At 39.6% G+C, this 12,935-nt stretch overlaps 1 protein-coding gene across 4 annotated transcripts in view; it reads left to right on the top strand.

Moving 5' to 3' along the window:
* Positions 1–12,935, top strand: part of LOC106032597 (uncharacterized) — an 89,807-nt gene that overhangs the window by 38,234 nt on the left and 38,638 nt on the right. For all 4 annotated transcript variants that reach the window (XR_010829773.1, XM_066993163.1, XM_066993165.1 and 1 more), the window contains exons 21-27: positions 2,358–2,513; positions 3,774–3,864; positions 4,761–4,898; positions 7,986–8,137; positions 9,101–9,212; positions 10,809–10,858; positions 12,443–12,619. Coding sequence is in view for 3 of the 4 variants with exons in the window: in XM_066993163.1 (XP_066849264.1) it covers positions 2,358–2,513; positions 3,774–3,864; positions 4,761–4,898; positions 7,986–8,137; positions 9,101–9,212; positions 10,809–10,858; positions 12,443–12,619 (876 nt within the window). In the remaining variant the exon portion in view is untranslated. The remainder of the gene's footprint in view (positions 1–2,357; positions 2,514–3,773; positions 3,865–4,760; positions 4,899–7,985; positions 8,138–9,100; positions 9,213–10,808; positions 10,859–12,442; positions 12,620–12,935) is intronic.

The following is a 12,935-nucleotide window of genomic DNA, read 5'->3' as shown; positions in this document are numbered from 1 at the left end:
TTTCTGTCATAGCTCTTCTCCATTAAAATAAAACATTCTTGAACATCTGTAATTTGCTATCTGGAACTTTCTTAGGCAAACTAACAAACAAGTTCATTTACTTCAACCCAAGTGAGTCCATGAAGCAAGAAGATGTCTTTTCTTGGTAATTTGTGTTTCTTGTTTGAATTATCAGATTAATTAAAACCTGCATTTTATTAGAAAACTTATTCCTTTGGTTGAGTTATCTTTGTGTTCCAATACTCACGCATGCATACACATTTTTTCTGGTAATTAATATGGGGTAAGTTTACACTGCAACTTTTCATTTAGTTGAAAAATCAGTATCAATTCACCTTTTTTCATGAAACTGGTAGGAACTTAGTATTTTGAAAGCCCTATCTTCATGTCATATTTCATTGATATTTGTCAAATGATGTAAAAGTTATCCAGAGGAGACAGATGAGCTGATCAGGTGGTTACTGGCCTTTGTTTTGGGATGAAGTCCAAAAGGACATACTCACCGGAGATGACATACCTAGAAATCCCTGAAAAGCAGCAGTAAATTATCATTTTTTTCTGGTAAAGGATGAGAATTCAGTGACAAAAAGTAAGACTTCATGATGCATATGTAAGGCCATTAAAGCATAACATTATCTTCATTTAATAGATGGTTAAGGCAGTCTGAACGCCGGTATAAACATGTGTACTTTATTCAGGGTGACATGTTGAGAGGCTATTTTTACATCCTCACCTGATATGACGAAGTTCACTATTCATTATAGTATGAATTGTTAGACACTCAGATTCAAACTGAAAAATCAAAGGCTAGTAAGTTTTTTTTTTCCTGCTATGCAGAGTAACATGAAATAAATGCACCTACATTTATGGATTCATCTACCTCATTACCATATCTTCCTTCAGACTTTTCGGTGATCTGCAAGAATTAATCCTATTACTTGTCTGTCTGTCCATGCCTGGAGTGGAAGATCATAAGTACACATTTACATTGTATGAACTGTTCCTGATAGCCCTTCTCGCTTTGTTCTTCAGTGTTCCTCAGCTCCTCAGTCCAGATGGTAGTTCCTTCTACCATCATCTGATGAAAAAGGACGTGCTTTGGTAGAATAGTAAAACTAGATGGTGCAGATTTAGTCTGAATTTTGCTTCTCTCTGGTTTTGTTTGACACATTCACCTTTCGGACACCTTTTCTTTTGCTTTACCTTTTTTTTTTTTTTTCCTTTGCGCAGTACCACTAAGCTTATCTGTGTGTTGATGTCTGTGCTGTATAGACTATTCATGTGTTTGTACTGGTTAACTATGAGAGCAGCATTTGTAGTCATTACACAGGGCTCTGTTTTAAGACCTTAGAGTTGATTTTGGCTGTGCTCCATGTGATTGAGTGATGTGCATGGTGTCTTTCATAAATTATTTTGTCTCCTTCCCTTTTCTTTCCCTACCTTTGCAGGCAGGGGAGTTCTACCTGATTCTAAAGAACTGAGAACCATGACTTCTAGGTCCCATTTATGTCTTTATAACATTCTCACAACATAGCTTCTCAGTGACTTGATTTATTAATTGATAAAACGCCTGTCTGATGTGTTAGGAGGAAGGGATAATTTTATTCCTTTGCAGTCTGTATTAAATAGCACATTTCTCTTTATGCCATCTTCTGGTATTACATGAAAAGAGTGATCACAGATCAGATCAGTGTTTCTTTGGTCTTGCATCTGAAGGAATACAGTGATGGATCCTTAGGGAGGGAGTATAAACAGTGTCCAACTTCTGGTGCTTTAGAGATTTCCTGAGCTAGTGGTTACATCTAGACCACGTGTTTACACCTGCTGATGCACTGCCCTGATCACTTGTTATACTGGGGAGGTTGTGTTGGCGTTTTGTCATATTGGGGGCTTTTAGAATAAAAGTTTCTTAAGTTATGAAGTCCGTGTTTTCATAGTAATAACGTGTCTGAGCTGTGCTTGGCTATTGAAACCTCCTTTCTTACAGTCAGTTTTCCTCCCAATTTCTTGTCTAAAATTATATTCTTCACCTCTCTGCCAAATATAGTCCTTTATAAATAGGACCATTAGCATATTTCTCTTGATTTTTCCTTGTGACACTGTAGACTCTCAGCTTACTGTTTGTAAGTCTTGTCTGTATCAATTGAATGGTAAATACCAAGCAAACATCAGCTATCTGCTTACAGTATTTGTTTGCTTCATGTCTACCATACTATTTCAGATGACAAGAAATATTTGAAGTTGAATGCAGATGTTTTGTTGAAGTGAACCTGCTGGATGTAAATTTCTAGGTGTGCATTACTTACAGCAGAGAGAAAGTTAATTTTTCAAATACATCCACATGTTTTTGTTTCTAGGTTATATAAGGCTTTTGCAATGGAAACAGGTTTTGGGGAGTTCCATTTGTATCTGAGGCCAGCACACTTTGAATCTGCAGTTCACAAGGAGAAAGCAGACCATCTCCCGCCAATATTCATTACCTCTCTCTTGGAAGATGACAGCTGTGTTGACAGGTAGACTGAACTTTTTTTTGTGTTTCAGAGGACATAATCTCTTTAGGTTGGATATGCCCAAGTCTTCAAACTGCTTAGGCTCAAATATAGGCCACAAAAACTTCAGAGCATAAATTATATAAAATTATTCACGTGGAAAATGTGAAATGGTACATGATTAGTTTCCTTTTTCTACACAGCCTGAGATCAAATAATTCTAATTTAAAGACATTGAACAGTGAAAGTGAGGAGAAGCAGAATTTGTGTGGAAAAGTAACAGTTTTGGAACTAAAATGCATTCTCTTTTAAAGTGAGAGATGCCCTACAAGGCTATCCTGAAAATGGCTGCCCCAGATCCTGAAGGTAGCAAACCAGAACCTCAAGAACTGTGATGAGTAAACTTGTAATTCTGAGCATGGAGAAAGCTTATTCTTCCAGAGTTATACTGCACTTTATGAAGTGACAACTTTGATCTTTGTTTTGCACTCAGTGACTACAAATAAACCCAATCTCTGCACAAGGATAATACAATCTATCATCATCCCTCTTCCCCTGGGAAAAGTGACTGGAACAAGTAGATTTTGCGTTTGCTTTGATTTACTTTTTAAAGAATTGGTACATACACTCACACTGGTTTATGTGTGTGTTTGTGTGTATTTTAGACCAAGCTTTAGGAGGAAGAAAGGAAACAACCTGTGAATTTTCTTACCACATTTAGGAAGGGCATTCCTGTCATTCCCTATTGCTAACAAGGCAACAGGGCTCTCTTCCTACCTGTGGGTATACCACTTGCAGTCATGTGCTGTTCCTTGTATCCCATTCACTTGTGTACGCTCTTGCCATCTGCAAAAATCAGGCTGTTCCAAAAAAAGTTTAGCAGTTGCAAGCAACTTGGAATGAAATTTCAGCTGCAAGTTGAATCATGGCCAGTGATGAACATCAAAATAAAGGAGACAGGAGAGCAGTGAAAAAAAAAAAAAGTTAGGCCAATTATTCTGTTATATATTGCTGGCCAATACAAGGCCAGCAAGACATCATCAAACTGAACAAGCAGATTTTTCAGTGGTTTAGACCAAGCTCATCCAGGAAGAGCTAGTGAATCATTGTAAATTTAAGCACAAAACTTCATGAGTGATATTATTTTTCTTAGGAAACTATTTCTGAAAACTAAAGCAACATTCTAAGATCTCTAATTTAGGAACTAAATTGCCCTTTCATCCTCAGTTTGGCTTCTATCTGTGTCATAAATTATGTTTATAGATAATTTTATTTCTATTGCAGATATATCCCATCTAGCTTACCATTAAGCATTCAAGAAATCGACAGTCATATCGGAAATTTTAGTTTTCGTACAAGAGATGCTGTCATGCAGGTGAATGATTTAATTTGCAGAATAAGTGAAGAATATGTATTATTATTTATTTGCAGGGGTGTGTAAGGGCCTCAACCATATGTTTGCTAGACAATACCGACTTCTCTACACTTTGAGTAATAGTATAATTTAGTGTACTGTTTTGTAATTAACTTCATAAAGTTGCACTGAAAATGTGGTTGTTCAGATTGTGGCCTAATTCAGACATCCTTACTGGGATGAAACTCATTAAGTCAGCAAGATTTTGTCTGAGGAACTTTATTAAATAGAGCAGGATGCATACATGTGGCTGTGTGCACGCATAGTAATAACACTGTAGAGAGTTCTGTAAAGGAAGAAAATTGTTTTGGTCTTCAATTGGTCTTCAGTGCCATTTTGCATTCTAAGTCCTTTCCTCTATTGTATGAGAGTATAAAAGCAGTATTGCACAGTGCCAAGCCTTGGAGGTTTCTTCTTTAAAGCTGTTCTCAAAGTCTCCTTGCCATCAGCTCACTCATGACCTGTACTCTACAGCAGGGTGGCATGTAGTTAAAAATTTGTCAAGGAAAAACAAATGTATTTTATTTGGTATCTACTCGGTTCCCAGCCTGTTTGCACTTTGCTGCATGCTCTGGTAACATCATGCTCTGCAGAATAGAGCTGAGAATAAAGCCCCCTAAATACAAATGAACTAAATGTTTTCTTGATCTCTACATTTACTCATGTTTCAATGATAACATCTACAAATATAGCAGAATGCTCCCTTACCCTTTCTTTCACTAAATTAAGATGCTGAAGTAGTATAAGACAAAGAGTGATATCTGTAATGCAAACCACCTTCAAAACTGCCAAGGCAATGCCTAGTAAATGGCTAATGCATAAAATGCCTAATGCTTCGTTGTTTTCACTCTCCTTAGCTCTTGTGTCCATCTGGAATAAAGAACATGCAACTTATCCTTGCCTGCCAGGTCACTCAGAAAAATGCTCTTTTGGCAGCTGTTCAGCAAGCCTCATTTTGTTACCTGGTCCAGCCTGCCCATACCCTGGACATAAAGGTTAGCATCACCTTCCTCCTCACATTGCACTAGTAGTGGGTTTTGTCAGACTTAGCCCAAAGAGGGCATCTGTTAATTCTGCTTGTAATTGATTGGATGTTGGTCCTGTGCAACACTTGGAACAGCATCACTGATGACTGCAGGAACTGCAGGGATTGTGTATTAGCATATGACATAAAAATAAATAGCGTCACATCAGTGATTTATTTAAAGTTTATTAGTTGGGTAAGTGATGAGGCATAGCTAAAAATATACCTCAAGGTAGGGCTGAAAGAGATTGGAGATGAATTGGATTCAAAAGGCACTGATGAAATCTTATAGCCTGTAGTATGCAGGAAGGCTAGCAATCACAACCTGACCTTGAAATATGTACTCTTCTGGGATGGCGATACCATCAGCTCCTGCTGCTTTAATTTCTTCTGTCTTCTGAAAACAGAAATATGGTCAACACTCTTTCCTATGGGAAGTATTCATGCCAGTGGGAGATGAGCAGGCCATGCAAAAGGGCTAGGGATTGAACTCTTGGTGCCTTTTCCGTGGGGAAGGAGGGATCCCCAATTTAGCTGCATGCTGAATTTGCAACATTATACCCTTGAGATCTCTGTTCTTTTGTCAAATGTATTTAAAATTAGGCAGATGGTTCAAAACTTGTTAGAGATGGTTTGAACCAGCTAAGGGAAAAAGGCTAAAATATTTCTTACGTGACATCAGTTTCTTATTAAGTTTAAAAAGGACAAATACATTTCATCATGGCTCCCAGTTGTCTCATTTTGGGTTATTCAGAGCAGTGTGGGGAGGGGAGGGAAAGACATCCTCTGCTGCTGTGACTTACAAGCTCCTGAGCATGAATTGCCATTCCTAGAGCAAAACATAGTATACAGTTTCTATATACTTCCTTTCCTTACATGTAAGGGAGCTGCTAGGGCCAACACTCACCCCAAAGATTGTAAACTTCATCAGAACAAACCTGTTTCACAGCTGCACGGCTTGTATCCTGCCCTAACATAAAGCAGGACATTGATTTGGCACCACCGTGCAGCTGAAGTCCATCAGCCCAAGCAAACTGATGTCCTGACGGCTAGCCAGAAAGCTGCTCAGTATGGTGCTGGCAGAACTACCTGTGTGCTGCTGACCAGGAACCCTTCACACCATGGACTGATCTAATGGAAAATTGGGCAGCACCCAGGCCACATTCCTGGGACAGCTGGCTGTGGGAGCCCTGGCTCCCAGGGCTCACTGGACCAGCAAGTACCAGAGAGGCCATGGTTTCATTTGTCTCTGGTTTCCTTTCCCTTTCTATGACAAGTCTGAGACTTCCTGGCTAATTTCTAGCCAAATCCTGTGGCACTGAAATCCTCTGCGGAAATGAACAGTTCCAACCTTGGTTTCTTTCCCAAATCATTCTGTACTGCCATACAAACTGTTGGCGTTGTGTGTCTCTGCTGATAACTATGAGTAGTCTTACTCTGGCAACAGCTCATCATCCCCCGAGGTGAAAAGGATTGATCTTCCAAGCATTTGGAGCTCTTTTCCTGTCTAAATGGTGAATGATTTATTTTCCATAGGATGCAATTTTTGTTTTCAGATGTCTCCTCTCCTCTGTAAATCATTTAACAGCTGCCTCATCCATTCTGGATCAGTCTTTGCTGATTTACAGTCAATGGCTATTAGCTAGGCAATCAAACTCACACAGAACAATTAATATGACCAACAGAGGCAATGATAAGGAGCTCATGCATCTGTTATGCCAGATTAACAAGTAAAACTGGAAAAAAGTCTTATATACCCTCCTTGAATAGGGAAGAAAGATTGTTGGATATATTATCAAGATGTCACAGGCTGTCTGCAGTGAGGGACCCCCGAGTGCTGTGGGTGGTATGTGTCCTTTGGCCATGCTCAGAAAGAGGTCAAGGCCCCTGGCATATCCTAGAGTCCACGTGAAACACCTCCCTCACCTAGATGGTTGTGAGCCAAGACCTGCAGGCTGTGCCATGAAAGGCACAGACTTAACCAGCCCAGTGGGCCTTCCATAAGCCTTCGCTCAGACCAGCCGGTTCAATACTGGTTTCATAGTCTAAAGACGTTCAGAACAGCAAATTTCCATATATTTATAAGTTCCGTGTCAAACATATGGAGGCTTTTCCATGCTGACATTTTTATAGGCAGAGATATATCTCAAGAATGATGTCCTCTTGTCAGAAATGACACTGCTCATGTTTGCCCATTCACTGCTAAGGCAGTTACAGACCGCATTTTTATAATACAAGTTGTATATTCCCTGTGCTCAGCCAAAGCAGGAAGAATTATCCTCTGGGTAAAAGGTCCATTTTCTACTACAACAGAGCAGAGGTGTTCTTGGGCAGACCTGTATGAAGGCTGGCACTAAACCAAGTCAGGCTTGTACTTAGAAGAAGGAACTCAGTAAACTCTCAAAACATGGCTTTTTTTTTTTTTTTTTCCCATTTTGGTCTCTCCCTTTCCCAATCTATTCAAAAGACAATAGTTCTTCTTGACTTGCAAGGGAATTAATGTCCTTCCTAGCTCACCTGCAACTAATAGGGAAAGCCAAAGAAAGCTGGACCACAAAGTGCCTGTGCCACTTTTGAAATAAGACTTTAAGACTTAAGAAACTGCCACTCATTCCTTCTTGAAAATTAGGATTTTTTTTTTCATAAATATGCAGAATTTTCTGCGTTTCCATCATACCAGGATCCACTGGGGCTGTTCATAGGGAGGCAAAATCATTTTCCAGACAAGTGGTCTGGATATGCAATTATTTGTACATAGTTGAAAAAGTGAATATTTGGGAATATTCATATTTTATTTGTAGCTGATTGAATGTCGAGAATGTTGTCTGATTTATAAATTGGGTGCTGCCTCTGACTCCACTGCTTCTACAGTTTCATTATGCCTTTGCTCAATGAGAAATGATTTTTTTCTGTGACTTTCAGTGATCCCAGTGAATTATTATATCGTAAAGTTAGGGTAAGTGAGAGCATACAGAATTGCAAATCTGCATTGATTTAGTAGGAAGAGCTGCCATTCTTTATGAGAGCAAGCACAGAATTGATATTCATGACATTTTAGGGAGGAAATGTAAGTCTAACAAGTCAGAGGAGTTCAGCAAGTGGAAGAAATTCGGTGTCTGGAAGCCAAGCAGAGGATCAGCTGCTGCCAGCAACCACGCCGGACACATCATTTTCTGGGCGTTCTTCAGGTTTACACCGTGCCTTTCACAGGTATTTGTTACAGACTGGCCAAGCCCCTGTCACTGGGTAGGGGTTGGTCTGATGTACATGTGAATCCTGAGCACGTGCTGCTTTACATTCTCATAGTCCTCCTCAGTGATAAAACATAATGACGTACTCTCGATTGGAAGGCCATGGTCACAGACTCCCCGCTTCTTGGTGTGACTCCGTCGGAGTATTGTGGTCCTTTAGCCATACCCCATCAACGGGATTCAAGCTTCACATCAAATTCTGTGGAGATAACCTGTTATTTAAAGGAGGAAATCCAGATATCTCATAGGGTTTTCTGAACATCAGTGCCCTTACACTTGACAACTTCACAAAATTGTGAGAAATAGTAAGTGGGACAGAATAAAGCCATTCAATACAATGCCACTTCTGCAGAGCAGAGGTTTGCCTCTGCACTCATATGCCGACATACTCATTCCTTGGCCAGATTTCTTGGCTTTTCCATGAGGTACTGTGTACTAGTAAGGTATTGACAAGACACAGTTTATATAATTTTTAATGTTATTCAGTGCTGATCATCTGGAAGTTGAACACTGAAAACTGTGTTGATTGAATGTTTGGTTTGAAGGTACAAATAAAAGGGTATTCAACATTTGCATCTTAGCCCAGGCAGCCTCACATTTCCTGATACTACCATGCCAGTATAAGGAGATGCATTATTTTTAGTTAGCTGCTTTTTTTTTTAACCATTTATCTTACTTGCAATGAAATTAAAAATAAGCAGAATGGGAGACTGTCCTCAGGGCTCATCTCGTCACTGGTAGCTGATCCACAAAATTGTGTGCATTTATATCTGTTATATACAAGGAACCAGCAAACTGGATATAGTTGGAGAAGTTGTGTCTAATCTAGAGAAATTATTTGAGGAGTTCAGATGACAGTTATCAACTGACCTTTGAGAGAGGATTCCTTTCAACTTGCATGCTTTTTTTTTTCCCTTGTCAGGCCTCCTGAAGCCTTTGTTTCCATTCAACTGGAGAAACTGGGGCCCCGAGATATGATGCTGAACACTTTCATCCAAAAGAAGGAAATGCTGGGCAGCAGAATGCAAAACCCTGTAAGTACATCAGGAAGCTTAGCCTCTTTGAGAAGGATTGCTGATTTTTGGCACATAGGCAAAGCGGTAGTGTAGAGTTCACATTACACTTTGTGGTTGCTTTAGTGAGAAAGGTATTCTGTTAGGACACCATTCTGATACGCAGAGCACCCTGTTGCCATGACCTCCCCCATCGTGCACTGCCTTTGTGGTCTTGGAAATGATGCTGAGACTCCGTGGACTTCAATTTCTTCATCTGTGAAGGGACTTCAGAGGTCAGCAACTTTCTTGCAGGTGGTCAAGTACTTATGGGCTGCCCAAGCACCCACAGGAGCAATGCCCGATGGCAGGTGTGGAAGACCTGGAGGAGGTGAGGAAGGTTGGATGTGCTTAGGGTGTGCAGGTCAGACTCAGGGCTGCAGATTGTGGCCCAGCTCCATAGCAGCAGTAGCGGGTGACTTGAGGGTCCTTGGTGAGTGGCTTTGAGGATGTGCTATATGGAACTGAAGGGGAGAGTCCAAAAGTAAAAAGCTCAGTTTGGTTGTAAAGGAGGAAATGGCAGATTTCTTATGTTTAAGAAATGCCTCATTTTCACCTCAGGGATAGGCAGCCCCCCACTTAGGGAAGGTTGAAGGTACCCAAAGGAACCTTCTTCTACTGTGCTGTTCCCTCCCCCAAGCTCTCCCATGGGCATGGCTACAGGGCTCGTGACAGGCAGATGGAAAGGAACAGCAATTTGCAGACACATGGCTCGCTGAAGGTGTGAACGCTAACGGGCATTGCTCCCAGATGATTTTCAAAATAGGTAAGGAGGTAAAGTCTGAGTATAGTAAGGAGGTAAATTCTGGCTATAATTATACTATTGGATGCAGAACTGTTCTGGGCTTCTATGTATGAAGCACCCAACAGTAGTTCTAGCTAACAGCAGGCACTACTTGAGGAAGGCTCCTTTCATAAATATTTCTAGCATTTTTTTCCCCCTTTGGTTTTGTTTGTTTTAGAGAGTCATAGAAAATTGTAAAAGTACCATGATAGGCATCCTATTTGCCTTTTGCAAATTTCCTCTTTATCCAGTGTCAAGATAAAGGTGAAAACATGGATCCTGAATTAAACTGTTTGTGATTCCATATCTGTTGCTGAAAACATAACAGGTTAGGTGTGGTCTTTAAGAACTTACCAGGTAGTAACAACCGAAATCCCTCTATACAAACTCTTAATGGTTATTCTTTTTTTGAAAATTGTCAGCATAAGTTATTTAGTTTAATGTAGTCATAAGCTTCTTGCCAGCCGAGTAGGCTAGATATGTATGTGACAAAATAACTGCTAGTTGCAAACTCTTTTGGGAAATGTGAAAGAATTTTTGAACAAAATTATGTGAACCTGACTTGAATAAAATAATTCTGGATTTATTTACAAGACTGCCTTAACTGCTGGATCTGTCATACTTGTTGAAATTTCTTGATGTTTATCATCCTTACAGTTTTGAAATTACATTTTTGAGATATTTCTAATGCTGTGCATAACCTGGTTTTATAAAATTGAAATAATAGAAAATTAAATTTTTAGGGGGCTTTGTTAGACATGTAAGTCCTACATGAAAATATTTTCTCATAATAGGATGAAGTTCTGGAACTCAGAAGAGACATTATTGCTGAATATTGTCTTAAGTAAGTATATCTGATATAGGTATTTACTGTATGTCTACTATGTTTAATACATTTCTAGTATAGATATGTTCATACAAACACAATGTGTTTAAAACATAACTCTTATTTTGAAGGTATCTGTTTTATGTGGACAATATGAACTTATGAACTTTCTATGCAGAATGTTATGAATACACCTGTAGGCTATTTTGCAAACAGAGGAAAAGAAAAGCACTTAGTGGTTTAGTGGGATAACACTACAAGCATTACAAGCCGTGTTCTTGGATGACTAGGAAAAAATGCCACTTAGTTTCTTTATGAGGTGAAAGGATTGATGATAGGATAGTAAGTAGAATGCAGAAATACCAAGTAAATACATCAATATGAAAGGGAAATTGTAGTGGAAATAATCTGCAGTTGATCAGAGAATGAACTGGTGGTGATGTACTGTCCTATAACTTAGATCTAGTTTGTACGACAACGTGTGAGAAATCTGAGTTTCAAACAGAGTTGGACCTAATTTTATTTATTTTTTTAAATCCTGTGTTCATATGTCAATTTTCACTATTTTGTAGTTTTTATCCCCAGCTGAGTTTATGTTTCTGGGATTTTCATCTTGCACACAATAGCATTGAGCACACCAGCCAATAAACGAGGAAAAGGGGTATTTCGGGTCTATTTTTCACTGAGAAATGGACCATACTTGATAAACACCACTAGACTAGTTTGTACATTACTTTTCTATTGGAGTGCGCTGCCTGTTATGAGCCACTAAAGAATTATATGTTCCAGTTCCACTTTGCCAAAAGACTGGGCAAGAAACTGGAATGTGGCCATCCATGTCTGTTTTCCTCATATGCCAAGGTATGCAGAGGTGTGTCTGAGGAGCCCTGGAACAAGCTGCAAAAAGGGCAGCTGTTTCAGTATGTTTTGCAAATGAGGTAGATTCTTAGATTTGTAAGAAATGTCTATTCCACTGTGTAGCTGTACAACCTGAGAATTTCTGCAGCTTACCTTTTGGTTTCACAGAGAAATGTGGGCCAAGGTGGATATTTTGGTTCCTCTTTGCATAGCTTTGTGTCATGCAGCAGATGCAGACTTCCTCCAGCCCAGGTGCAGCTTATCCAGTATGTAGGTAAAGCCACACCAATCAGTCTGCAGCTTGCAGCCAGGGCTTGGAGTTTCAGTGCAGCTGACTGATTATGAAATCTGACTCAGGGTCACACCATCTAATTCCCAGTTCTGCAATTAACTCATCATGTCACTTAACTCCTTCCTGCTTCAGCTTCCTTATCGTGCTGTAAGCACCAACAGCTACCACAAAGCAGTTGCTGTATTCATTTGTGGATATATCTAAAACATTATGAAGACATCTGTCTGATGACAAGCATTACGTGTAAAATTTCCCTTGGTTTGTAAATGCCACTTTGTGATTTTAATTCCTCTAGTTGTCTCAGTATGGAAGAATCATAGCTTGTAATTTTTCCATAGAAGATGCCAAAGATGTCCATGCAGAAACAAATTAGGCTCAACAAAGGTAGAACTTACCTGGGCAGGTGATGTCCTGCACAATATATATTATAACTATATATCACTCTTTTTTAGGGTGAATGAGCGTGTGTCCCAGCATGCCCTGAGAGGACAGCTCATTGCATACTACAATAGCCTAAGAAGCCTCTTAGATGATTTTCCTGTCATCAGAGACAAGTACTTTATAATTGGACTCTCTCAAGGAAAAAAAGAGGAGCAAGACTTAAAGGAAAACCTTGTAGCTGATCCCAGGTTTGTATCATCTTTGGAAATGTGTTCCTGGGGGCCAGAGTTCTCATCCAGAGCATATTACTAAGTAGAGGTGAATTAATACATGTTTGTAAGGAAAGTGATAGCCTAAAGGTGCCCTGAGCAGTGTGTTTGGCCAATTTTCATTTAGTTTTGATGGATGGAGAATGTGCACAGTGACTCTCCTGCAAGAGCTGGCATACAAAGAAGTAAAACCTCAGAAATGTGCTTGCTTCTAGTCCCAATACTGTATGTAATGGGAAAATAAGTGGATGATTGCATTCTCCGGATGAAAATCCTCTGCTTCAGTGATGAAGTC

Source organism: Anser cygnoides, chromosome 3, assembly GCF_040182565.1.
Source record: "Anser cygnoides isolate HZ-2024a breed goose chromosome 3, Taihu_goose_T2T_genome, whole genome shotgun sequence".
In the NCBI taxonomy this organism is placed as follows: Eukaryota; Metazoa; Chordata; class Aves; order Anseriformes; family Anatidae; genus Anser; species Anser cygnoides.
The sequence above is the reverse complement of the archived record's forward strand: the minus strand, read 5'-3'. Positions and strand labels throughout refer to the sequence as shown.